The sequence below is a fragment of the Pezoporus flaviventris genome, unplaced genomic scaffold, assembly GCF_033815535.1.
Source record: "Pezoporus flaviventris isolate CSIRO_AGI_PZ_B2104156 unplaced genomic scaffold, CSIRO_AGI_Pfla_v1 ptg000013l, whole genome shotgun sequence".
Classification (NCBI taxonomy): domain Eukaryota; kingdom Metazoa; phylum Chordata; class Aves; order Psittaciformes; family Psittacidae; genus Pezoporus; species Pezoporus flaviventris.
The window spans coordinates 30,665,873-30,678,943 of record NW_026892561.1 but is presented as its reverse complement, the minus strand read 5'-3'; the positions used below and the strand labels follow the sequence as shown (position 1 = coordinate 30,678,943).

The 13,071-nt window shown below is 40.7% G+C and overlaps 1 protein-coding gene across 8 annotated transcripts in view; it reads right to left on the bottom strand.

Moving 5' to 3' along the window:
- Positions 1-1,737: 1,737 nt before the first annotated feature.
- Positions 1,738-13,071, bottom strand: part of MECOM (MDS1 and EVI1 complex locus) — a 342,326-nt gene continuing 330,992 nt past the window's right edge. For all 8 annotated transcript variants that reach the window (XM_061452588.1, XM_061452589.1, XM_061452590.1 and 5 more), the window contains 7 exons: positions 12,636-12,802; positions 11,228-11,305; positions 9,308-9,477; positions 8,072-8,216; positions 5,100-5,336; positions 4,357-4,543; positions 1,738-3,404 (listed from right to left, as the gene is read on the bottom strand). In XM_061452588.1, coding sequence (XP_061308572.1) covers positions 3,270-3,404; positions 4,357-4,543; positions 5,100-5,336; positions 8,072-8,216; positions 9,308-9,477; positions 11,228-11,305; positions 12,636-12,802 — 1,119 coding nt within the window. In that variant the 3' untranslated portion in view covers positions 1,738-3,269. The remainder of the gene's footprint in view (positions 3,405-4,356; positions 4,544-5,099; positions 5,337-8,071; positions 8,217-9,307; positions 9,478-11,227; positions 11,306-12,635; positions 12,803-13,071) is intronic.

Here is a 13,071-nt window from a genome sequence, read left to right as displayed (position 1 = left end):
GGGCAGAGAAGAGATTCAGAGCAGCCCTGAGGAGAAGGACTTGGGGGTGTTGGTTGATGAGAAAATGAACATGAGGCAGCTGCAGTGTGCGCTTGCAGCCCAGAAAGCCAACGGTATCCTGGGCTGCATCAAAAGGAGCGTGACCAGCAGGTCGAAGGAAGTGGTCCTGCCCTTCTACTTTGTTCTTGTGAGACCTCACTTGGAGTATTGTGTGCAGTTTTGGTGTCCTCAACATAAAAAGGACATGGAACTGTTGGAACAAGTCCAGAGAAGGGCCACGAGGATGATCAGGGGACTGGAGCACCTCCCATATGAAGACAGGCTGAGAAAGTTGGGGCTGTTCAGCCTGGAGAAGAGAAGGCTGCGTGGAGACCTCATAGCAGCCTTCCAGTATCTGAAGGGGGCCTACAGGGATGCTGGAGAGGGACTCCTCATTAGGGACTGTAGTGACAGGACAAGGGGTAATGGGTTAAAACTTAAACAGTGGAAGTTTAGATTGGATATAAGGAGGAAATTCCTGTTAGGGTGGTGAGGCACTGGAATAGGTTGCCCAGGGAGGTTGTGAATGCTCCATCCCTGGCAGTGGTCAAGACAAGGTTGGACGAGGCCTTGGGTGACATGGTTTAGTGTGAGATGTCCCTGCTCACGGCAGGGGAGCTGGAACTAGATGATCTTAAGGTACTTTCCAACCCTAACCACTCTATGATTCTATGATTCTTTATGTAATGAAACAGACTGAGAGAGGAGCACCCCTTGCCTTTGGCTTGGAGACAAGGCTTCCCTCTTTGGAGGTACTTTTGCCTTTCAGTAGAGCCAGATTTAACCAAACCTCCTGCAAATCATATTCCCTAAATGTGTCTTTCCCATAGGGACAGTGCTGGATTTAATATGCAGTTTGTTACTAACTGCCCTGGGTTACTGATAGCCAGCACTGGCACTGTGCTCCTTCATTGCTGCTCACACCAGCTCCCTAGCGTCTGGAAATAAAAAAAAAAAAAGAAAGACTTCACAGGGTGTCATATTCACTCTTTTGAGTCACTTAAACTTGAAGGACAATTCCATGCAGTAGCTGCAAAGACCAAGTCTGGCCCACAGCAGCAGGCAGGGACTTCCCCAGGGTCTCCTTTGGAGCAGTCTCAGCTCTTCCATCTCTGCTGATAGGAAGTGCAGTAAAATGTTCATCACCTGGGCCAGTGCTGGCTCCTCCTGGATATCCCACCTCCCACCACTCTGCAGGCCCAGAAGAACCTGGTCTTTGGACCCAATTTCAAATAGAAGACTCAAACTAAATTTTCTGTTAGAAGAAGACTCTAGAGGCTCATTTCATGCAGTTGGAGGCCCATTTAGCTTCTCAGCTATGGACTTTCATCATTCTGGTGAGTCAAAGTTTTGCTGTTAGCAAGATGCTTCCCAACGTCATCCTCATGAACAGCAGGTGGAGGTTTTTGTGTCACCAGCCCAAGCTCAAGGCTCTACAACAGTGTTTGAAGGTGCACCAATCCTTCCTGTAAAATGAGTTATATATTTCTCTTTTCCAAGGTAGTTTTAAAACTTAAAAGACTGATCTAAAAACCCCCAATGGTGTGAATGAGCCCAAGATGCTTTGCAATGCCCCATCCTCTGGTTACCCTTATCCTTATGACCCAACAGACACAGCCTTTGTTTCCCAGACTGCAGACAAATTACGTCAATTTTCCCTGACCCAGACAAAAACAAGACAAAAAGAAAAAAGATCCCTTCAGTTTTGTAGTCCTTTATTATTTTTTCTTAAGTTGATCCTCTCATAGTAATGTACTGAAATGCGTAACAGTTACATTGTACAAAGCATTTAAAGAAAGTACCTCAACTTGCCGATTATTTCAAAATGAGATTATAAACAAAAGGAAAAATAAATCTGGTCCCTCACTAAAGGCCAAAAAAAACCCCCAAAATAACTGAATACCTTCCATTATTTATTTTTTTTTTAAACATAAATTTGGAACACTTCATCTTACAAATAGGATTAACATGAACATAATAACATCACACAAGTTCGCAGACAAACAGCTTAAAATATTGGGTACAGTTTTTTAATCAGAAGAATCATGCTTTCATGAAGAAATCATAACTGTTTATACAATCGAATCAATTTACTGTATTACAAAAAAAAAAAACGAAAACAAACCAACAAACCAACCCTAAGTTGCATCTATCAGTTATTTAGTTCATTAAAAGGCAAAAATAAAATAAAAGAGGAATGTAAGAAAATTTCAAACACTGTTTTGCACTCCCATATACACAGATCAGTTCACCTCACTCATTTTGAAGTACATGGGTGCCTTACATCGTAACGCAGTGGGGGACTGGAGCAGTGCTGTTTGTTACAGGAACAGTGCTATTTTAAATCAACAAACAATCGTTTGCCAGCAAATAAATACATGGTACACACAACACAAAGAAGAAATTAGAGGGTAGGGGAGAAAGGAAACAACAAAATAGTGACATGATTGTCGAAAATTAAAATCTCCTTACAATGATTTGAACTAGTGGTGCTGTCGATGAACGCAGTGCTTTCACAGAATTATCTGGATGATTTAGCTTCTTGGAGTAGTGAACATTCATAGTTTACAATATACACAAGCCTCTTATGTATTGTTTCTCAGAGTTCATTTTTTTTTTTCTTGTTTTTTCCTTTTTTTTAACAATGCAGTTGAGAAGGCAAAAGAATCACGGAGAGAACAAAATATTCCCTGTTAATTCTTTCTACATTTACGATGGATAGTGTGCATTTGATAGAACTATTTTCTTTCTTTGAAGGGCTAAAATGCATAAAGCTTTAATGAAGAGATTTGTACATGAAAGCAACTGTTCCCAATCCTGTGTCAAACTATCTTATACAAAAAGAAAATCAATTCAGTTCCTACATTAAAGGAGTGCCCATGTGTGTATCAATGCAGTCTTAACCCTTTTGCCCCTGCCCCTCAAAGCCGGGTGAACTGGAAGACACTTTTTCCCGGTGCCAGTTTACATAATCCACAGAAACTTTTATATTTGTTAAGTCGCATTGATCCTCCAGAAGTCAGCAGCTGCCTTTGCTGTGCAAAACAAAATATTGAGAATAAATAGTTTCTTTCTTTTTAAAATTATTCCGTTTAAGGTCACCGGACTTTAAATGAGTGACCCTGCAGATTTATAAGGCATTCTGCTCAGCAGTCTTTTAAACAGTCATATATGAAAGAGCCATGCTACTGGTTTGGACTTGGTCCCATTCTTGGTAAGACTTCACAATGTCATACGTGACTGATGGACTGAATGGCGCCGGATTCTGCAGCAGCTCTTGCCATAGTGTGCCACATATTGGGAGAATTGTGGGATGCAGAATGAAGGGAGTCCTTGTCAGAGAGAGAGAGCATCATCGCATACGCCTGGATGGGAAAAGGACAAATAGGTTATGGTTCCCCAGCACGGATCTGAGCTTGGACCCATGCCATCCTACACAGTTCAGGCATCATTTAGGCCACAACTGCTATTCTCAACTTATTTTTTTTAAAAATCAAAACGTGTTAGGTAAAACCACTGTCAACCTTTTCACTGACACTTTTGACTCACTAATAGTAATAATAATTTCTGCTTTCATCTGGCTTCTCAAGGCTCTGAGAAACCTTTGATAGTAGACAAGGTCTCAGAGTCTCCTTTGCCTTCAGATTCTTGGCACAGAAGCCTCTTTTCAAGAGCCTGAGGAATCACATTATCCCTTGGCTGGTCCTGTATTTCACCAAATACTACAGTCTCCAGCGCTGACCTTTTCTACAAGCATATTCTGCAGTTTTTAAGATGGATTTTTTTTTTTTTTTTTTAAAAAGGGGCTAAAAAGACCCATTTTAATGAATGTGTCAAAAAAAAAATAATCAAGAACTAGCACTAGGATATCAGCCTGCCTATTGCTGTATGAAAAACATGCTGAAGACCAAGAGGCAGTAACATCCAACAGACTATAATAACAAGTACAAAAAAGCCAAGCCAGCCAGATCATGTCAAATCCCTGCAAGGCAGCAGCTACATGTCACAGCATTAGTGTGACCACACCAGCTGTCTGAAAGCAGAGTGAGAGTATTTCTTATGGTATTTCTGCGGATGGCAGGTAGGACCAAAAATAGCCAAAAAGAAAGAAATCCTTCCATTATCAGGGACCAAAGCACCCGCCAGGTCTCCCAGATGCAATGGGAGCACAGGAAGGGGTCGGGGCAGGCTGAGGATTGCGGGTGCAGAGCGCAGCCCTGTCTGACGAAGCTGAAACAACCTTGACTGCCACACACTAACAGTTTAATCCTTCAGGTATTTGGTGACAGTAACATTTTAACTGAGTTAAGCTTTTACCTGGGACTTGGATTTCCTGTACAAGGGTTGTTTTAGGTCTTCTGGCAGCTGGGGAGTATTGAAAGCTGCCAATTCAGCGTCACTATATTGATTTTCTTCCATTTTCCTCATTTTGAGGCTATCTGTGAAGTGTCTTATGTGGTCCAAAGCCGAAAGTCCAGTATTATTATACTCCTCCTCTTTATACCTACAAAAACACCATGGAGGTTTTAGCATCAATTAAATGATCCTCTCTGCATTCCCTCATCCTCTCAGATTTATGTATTTGGGGAATTTCCCCCTTTTTTTATATTCATAAGCCACCTTGCCCTGCAGAACTCTGATCTTGAAATAAAAGAAATTTCCCTTTATTTTATAAAGAGGAGAGGGTGGGCAGTGGGAGCAGGGGAGGGAGAGGCTGTCTCTCTTCTGGTGTATCCACAGCATTTCACATAACCATTATGGGAGGTCCAGGTCGGTTTATGGAGCAGATAACGTCTCTCCCATGAACATTTCCTGTCTCACTCAGAACATGACAATAGCTCCCTGAGCAGTTATTTTTTCTCTGAAGGGCTACATATTGCATGAAGAGACTGAAAACAGAGCTGGTATTGACCCAAACACAGACACATGTTGCTATCGTAACTGGGAAGCTGGCTACTTCGGACAGGTTCCCACGGCATGCAGCTTGGCGCTGGCACTCTTGTATGGTTTATTGTTTTTATTCCACATATTGGGCATGCCAATACTCGGAAGAAACCAACCTGCCAGGGGAAGCTTTGCAGTTCATGTCCAAAGTACTTGTTTCCTCGTAATCCTCCTCTGGAGTCCCCTCATGTATGTCACTCGTAACAGGCTCTTTGACTGCTTTCCCTGCAATTTCACTCTCTTCGTCTTCTTCGTCCATCATTACTTCATCTTCTGCTTCTTCATCATCCAGCAAATCCGAGTTCTGGCTGGCTACCATGGCTTTTTCATCCTTAAGGTGGCTGCCATTCATTCTGAAAATACCAAAAGAAACCCCAGTAATAATCACAAATCAGTTACAAAAGCTCCTCACCAGCAGATTGTCAGAGACAGATGTCAAAATGATCTGTCCCAGTAGAATAAAGGGATTTCTGGATTTTGTATCTTGTTTAGCTTCAGATGTTTGGGCAGAAAATTGACGACATTTCTACTGAAAAATCAGTGGGACATTACAGTACCATGAGCATGGTATTTTCCAGTTATCCTGCTAAAACTACTGTTCAAGTGGAGGTATGTTCAGATATCCATTCCAAATTTTCTCATGCATTATTTCATCTCATGTTTCCAATCATATATGTAGCCTGTGCAAAACAACTCACTGCCTTTTAGCAGAAGCTGTAGGGGCCAAGAAACTCTGAAAATCAGATCTGGCATTTTCAAAAATGACATCCAATACTGCATTCAGAGTTTTAAAGTCAGAATTACACGCATAATTAATTTTGCACACTACCACCCATTTGGAAGCCATACTACTTCACTGAACATATGGATTACAAACATGGGAACCGAAGTGACTTCAGCTAAAGACCTGAAGAGGAGCCCACAATATTGCCTCCACACTGAACTACATTATTGACTGATTTGAAGGGTAAGAAGTAATGAAAAGAAAGGTCGCATAACATTTCAAGTGTATTTCTTCCTATTAAATGAGTAATTATAGCAATACACACATGGAAAACCATTTGGTCTACTTGCTGTTATTACGTTGTCCTTTGCTTTCAGACAATGACTTCTCTTAACTACTTCCTACGGGATTTTATCAGGGACATAATACCCATGCTGAAGTAGGGGCTCGTTTGCTAAAGGCCTCAACCTCGTAGGATTCTAAGCATTCGGAGCTGCATCATGTCCGCTGTATTAAATGAGAGCCAAAGAAGCTCAGCACCACTGCTGCGTCAACAAATGCACGGCCAGAAGTACCAGCGGTGTAGAAGGGCAGCACTCAGTGGAGCCACACAAATTCAAGCTACCAGTGTGTCTGCTCGTTATGTAGCACACAGGCCTTGATTCATCTATTGTTCTCATTGTGCAAAAGGTCCTTACTCTTCCAGGAATACAGTTATAAAAATGGAAACTGTATTGTCCACCCAGAGTTTGCTTTAGACTCCATGTGCTTCAAACTGTGTGGGACAATATGGAATATAACCAAAAGTCTGGCAAGACAAGGATGAGCCCTAGAAGTGTATTTAGAATTTAACATTTGACTTGCTGTTGTAACAGATATACCTTCCTCTGGAGCATACACAAGTGACAGTTGGTTTCCTATACAACAATAGTATCGTTTTGCTAAAAATAATGGAGTTTCATCTATTTTCCAAGCAAATTCCATCAGTCATTAAAAATAATAATAATTTGAAAAAAGCGAGGGAATGGTCTGTTTATATCACAGTATCAAAAAAAATGAGGCTCTGCAGAGTTGGGACAGCTGAAGCAGCCACCCCCTCTAAGATAATCAGAGCAATATCTCTTTATCATCTTCTAGTTAAATAGGCAGAAATAAGAAATTGTTGAGCACGGTCTGGGCTGCCAACTTGCTTGTTATGCTCAATTGAGGCTGCTAGAAATGAAAGGGAGATGGACTACAACCAAAGTAACAAAAGCCATGTGATTAAGAAAACAGATTCTCTAATTATGTTTTCAAATGCAGCAATTTGCTAGGGATAAAATATCTGTCAAGAGCAGTCTGAAGTGCCAAATTTAGAAAGGAAACACTGCACAACCCAGCAACCTTTCCACTTTTCTGACTTCCTGTCAGAGGACATGTTGAGACCAGATGTGCAACGCAAAAATCCCAAACCCTCATTGCCAATCAAGATGGAATGAAATCTGAATATGCATGTAATCACTTAATCCAATACTTTTGTGGAAATTATGTTATATCCACCATTTTTATCCCTTCACAAGGCATCTGGAAATTGAGAAGACAGTGAAGTTTGTCACCAACAGCAAGAATTTTTTGATGCTGATAACGTAATGCCAATGCAAAGGTATAAATAATGCATAATGCAATGCCAATCTCAAAAAAATATGTATAGCTGACATGCATATCCCTGCTACAGCCTTTTCTGCTTGGTTGTACTTTTATTAGCTGATAATATTTAGAAGTGGTCTCTCTTCTGTTAGTTCAGAAGAACTGAAACACCCATATACCTAATAAATCTTAGTAGGAAAAAGTCTTTCACATCCTGGCGTACAGGTGGACTACCAACATCTACCCACAGCCTCATGGGTGTTTTGCTGGTCAGCATCTTTCTTGGGATTGAGTTACTTACAGGAAAGGACTTTTAGTTACAATCTTTCATTTGATCCAAGAATTTAGCTTAGTCTACTTTATTAATTACACATCTAAATTGCATTTAAATCTTAAGGCTCTCTACACTTAGCCAGAGGATGCACAATTCCCTTGAATGTAAAATGAGGTCATTTTTCAACAGATTTAAGTCAATGATGGGAACTGGAAACTGAGAGTTTCTGATACAAGGAGGAATGTGTTCATAGATGGAACCTTCTTTCCAACATCTGCCACTGGCAATATGGTCATGCACGATGGGGAGGGAATCAACATGCTTCTTTTCATAATACAGCAAGGGGAACACTGAAGCAACCAGATTACTGAAGTATCTCTGTCTCCAGACATTATCAAAAGTGAAAAATCAGTCAGCAAACCTGAAAAGTTGCACCTTTTGAATGCAGATCCAATGCAACTTACCTCTCCTCTGAGTTTAGGGGGGACTGATTATTGTGGTTGCTGTTTCCAATAAAATTCCTAATTTCTGTGAAGTAAGAGTCTTCCTTGTCATCTAGGATTGCTCCTGTGCTTTCCAGTTCTGAGTGAGGTGAAGATGTTGCAGTACCTTAAAGCAAAATAGAGGACTTCTATTGCTGGTCTTTTACATTTTCTGTGTCTAAACATTTATGTCAAATTGAAATTGAAAGGATGGTTAAAATGGGCAAGAGCCAGAAAAAAGGTTGGTCATAGTGATCTATCAGCTTTTGGCCATAAAACTGGTAATTAGAAAGGAAGTGATGGGCAAAGGTGGTTTACAGCCAAAAAGACTGCTTGCATGCTGGGTGCCATTTCCATGGTCCATAATCACTTTTGCCAAGTATCTATTTCAATATCTCCCTCTTGATCCCTTGTGACTCCAAGACTGTCAGTCAATAACTTCGTTAGACCAATGGCTGAACGGAGCAAACAAATTTCTTTTTATTAGCTACAGTTATGCAGATTTGGAACAGCCACTGATGTAATCACCCAGGTTCATTAGCACTGACAGACCAGTGACAGATGTCTTTGAGCATCAGGGAAAGACAGCTATGCATTCACTTCATATATCTGGTTATTTCCAGAGGTGTAAAGTATATACTTAAAAGACTACAGACAGGATTTTCATTAAACCCTGCAGATACCTAAACCAGACCAATGATACCCACTACCTGCCACTGCTTTTGCTGCTGCTGTTCAGTGACCAATTTGCTTTGAGGCTTGGGAGACACCATTACCTCCATAATAGCTAGCGCTTTTCAGCTCCTGACAGTGGGAATATTTTAGAACGTGCCAAGAAAATCTTTTAGAGTACCCTCTGAGACTCCAAATCGAGGACTCCTATTGAGAGCCAAGTGACTGCAGAGGTGGGATTAAATCAATTTTCCCAGTCTGTTCTCAAAATGCTACGGTTGGCTTAATTAAAACCAAAAGAAAAGACATCATCCAGTGGTATTAAGTTATACAAAAGTAGAGTTTATACTGGGATTTTCAAAGCACTTTAAATGTCAGCAGAGCTTAGGCACTTACATATTTTCCAAACACCCACTCATTGGAGCAGACTGCACAGAGCAACGTGTGCCTATTGACACTCAGTAGCATTGAAAGTGAACATGCAGTCCCTGTATATGAACACTGGCGGTTGGTAGGGCACGCTGGGGAGGGAAAAGGCATACATACCAGACATGTTCCCATTCTCGTGCTTTTTTAGATGTCTGTCAAGATTGGTTTGTTGACCAAAACACCTGTCACACAAGTGACATTTGAATGGCTTCTCTTTATTGTGGATGTTACGGACATGTCTTTGCAGGTTAGAAGATATGCTAAAGGATCTGTCACAGTATTTGCATCTAAAAAAAAACCCAAGAAAACAAAACAAGTGGGTAGAAAAGGATTTGTTAGTGTCTGGAAATGTAAGGTTTGACATAAGAGACATGAAGCACCTTCTGGACTCAGCCTCAGTACCCAACTGCAGTTCCTTGGTCCTTACTAAGGCAAAACCCTCCCTGAAATCCAGACAAGTTTTGGCTGAATAACTGGAGAGCTGTGCTCTTGGAATGGAAATATCACTTCTATGGTGGGGTTTTTAGCTTTAATTCACATTAGGTTTTACATTTTAAGTACTGTCTTTAGGAATAAGCATAATATTTCAGAGTTAATGGCATCAAATTAGCTAGGGTAATTGATTCCCATGTTTTTGAAACTGTTGCATGCAAAGTGGGGAAGTTTGAAAACAGTAGAGCAATAACTATTGTTTCATGTTCTGCCAATACAATACAATTACACACTTTTGGAAAAAACATGAAACAGATCTCTACTAATGCTCAAATAAGGTAAAAAGGGCTATTTTTTTCCCTATTCTAAATTATACTGTGTGATTAAATCTTTTCTTGAGGAATTAGCTTGCTTGATTGCTAATCCCAGAGGAAATTTGGTTATCTTGCAAAAAACAGCAATAAACAATCCCAACCTTTAATATTGTGCCAATGTGAGTAGTTTAGTCTATCACTCTGGTACCAGAGGCATCAATTTTCATACTCTGTAGCGATTTGGAGTCCCTAAAGCCTTTACTGTATTGCTCTTTAAGTCATTACTAAGTCATACTATAACTATTCCAAATTCTCTGGCTGGCAACCAGCCAACAGTCTTCATCACTTTAGTTTTGCAATCTTCTACTTCTCCCATGCTTCTCTTACGCTTGTCAGTGATGTCAGGGGTTTTTTAGTGCTGAAATCGTCCATTAGGCTAGTAATTGCTTGTGGCTTTTATGCAGTGGACAGGTATAACATGCATCAAGACCTTCCTTCAGTAAAATTCGATGTGAATCTCATTTCCCAAAGAGACTAGAGGCAAAAGACATCGTTTCCTCACAAACAATGAGCTTACTCTGCTCTTTGCAGCTCATAAAATGCAGAAATTGGTGCATCTGTTTTACTGGAACATGAACTGGCTTCTTTCCAGTTGATTTAAATTAGCCTTTCATTTTCAATAAGGTGACGCTTCTCTTCACACATTTCTGCCTGTGACTGTCCTAAACACACAATATCACATACATACTTCTATCAACAAGAAAGTAGAATTACGTGGGTTTCAGTTAGGCAGACCTCATCAAGTATCCAGATGAGGCAGGAAACAAATAAATACAGTAACGCCTTTACAACTGAGACCTTCCAGAAATCAGCTGATTGACAAAACACCCAACTTTAGGCTGTAAATAATACCACAAAGCTCCTACAAAGAAATTTTTTTTTTGCAAGGGAAAATATGACCATAAGCCCTACTGAAAATCACTTCAATCATTCTGGTTCCAAAGTGCCAGCTATCCCATGAGGCAAAGGCAGGATTTGCAGATAGTGCCTGAGCAGCTGCCTAAGCCAAAAGAATTTCAATAAGTAGGACCAAGACCCTTCCCCAGCTCCACAGCTCCAATAGTGAGTATCAGCACTGAATGAAAAAAGCCCTGTTTAAGACCCAAACACAATGGTGGGTCATCAATGCTAAGGAGCAAGCACCAAAGCTGGCTGAGCAAGGCTATCAAACACTCATTCCCTTGCTTTATTCACTTCACCAAGCCACAGATGGGATAAGGGGTTGCAGTACCTATAGGGCTGCTCTCCAGTGTGCGTCCTGAGGTGGCGTGTTAGGTTTGCAGATCTCGGGAAAATCTTGCCACAGTATCTGTGATAAGAAAATGTTTGATAAGATAATGCAACCTTCATCCCAATTTGAGCTGCACTGGATGCACAACCCAAATTGAATCACTAAAATATGGTACTGCTGGCATTGCTTTGGTGTAACAACATGATAATAAAAGCATTCAGCAAATGTGATTGACACAACCACAGAAGAATGGGATTGGAATTGCTAGCATTGACCTGCTTTTCTTGTGCATAAGCAAGGGATATATGAAAACATACCAGTTTTAAAGATCACCCCAAATTTCTAAGCTCACAAGGTCATATTGGTCACATTCAGATTTGGAATCAAGAGAATCTGTTACTAAAGCCTTGGACTTCTGCCTCTGCAAATTTCAAATCTTTCAACCAATTCTACGTGTCAGCAAACATGACATCATTCTGTGCACTGAACAGGATCAGAGTAGACAAGACTCAAACACGTAATCCATCAAGGTATGCTTCTATAACAACATGTCGTGAAAGAAGGTGACATGTTTTCAAAAAGATCAGATAAACCTGATATGCCAGTGTCAAACACCTGCACGTTCTGGAGATGATAAACAGGTCTAAATAATGTAATTTAAAAACAATCCTCCAAACTTGATAATATGTTACAGGAAAAATAATGGGGAAAAAAATACCATGAGCCCTCCCGCTTCGTTCAAGTAACATACTAATATTCAGTTTATGATCAGCCCCGTCCTATTAAGAACATTCAGCCCATTTTATTCATGGGAGCAGAGCACACACAACACTTAAGTGAATGAGGGTAGTGGTCACCCCATGTGACAACTTTGAAGATTGAATCCCTTCACTTTTGAACATCCCATTTACCTTTTCACAATGTGATATATAAGCCTTCAAAATACCCACACAAATAATTTTACTCTCCTCAACAAAGCTCCCATTCATTTTGGTTGCACTTATGATGACTATCTTCATTGTATTTTTTTAAGTCTGTACACAGAAATACTAGTAAGTCATGTATTTTATCACTGATCCCTTTGGATATTAAAACCAGAAACCTGAGAAAACACATCTGTAGTTTATGATCAAAAAAAACAGTAATGAAAGCACACTTGTGTATATGAAAGTTATGAGAAAATTTGGAAAAAAAAGGATTGATTATGTAATAGTTTCCACCTCATTTATCAAACCAGTATGATACAGGGCAATAACACCAATAATTTAATAAGACCCCCAAAGCAAAACACTTTCCACGTTTCACTGGGCACACAGAGCTCTGAGACCTGCCACAGTCCCTGTCAACCATCTGAGCAGGGGGTATTTTAGAAGCCTGAGAGAGCAGCATGGGGTGGCCCTGGGGCTACCTGCAGGTGTAGCGCTCCTTGCCCTTCCGCAGCAGGGTCTCTGGCAGAGTGCTCGGTGGAGCACGGAAGTTGAACATGGACGGCACCGACTGGATCAGCTCGTTGGCCTCTGGTTTTAGGGTGCTAAAGCTCTCCAGCTTTTCAGCCATGTTTTCTATAGCTGACATCTGCAACAGAACATAGTACAGAACCTGTCATGGTAAATACTGCTTTGTCTGTCACTGGAAACACAAAATGCAAAGAACATACACTGCCAAGAGACAAAATAAGAGGAAGGAAAAAACCCAACCAAACGTAGAGCTGCAGTCTCAGAAATTATGGGGCACATTAGGCAAGGTCAGGGCCATGATGTTGTCCCACTTGAAATAATGCCTATAACTGTTACAGCATGGTGCTGTTTCTGTACAATGCCAGCATACAGCAGGACTCCTGTCCT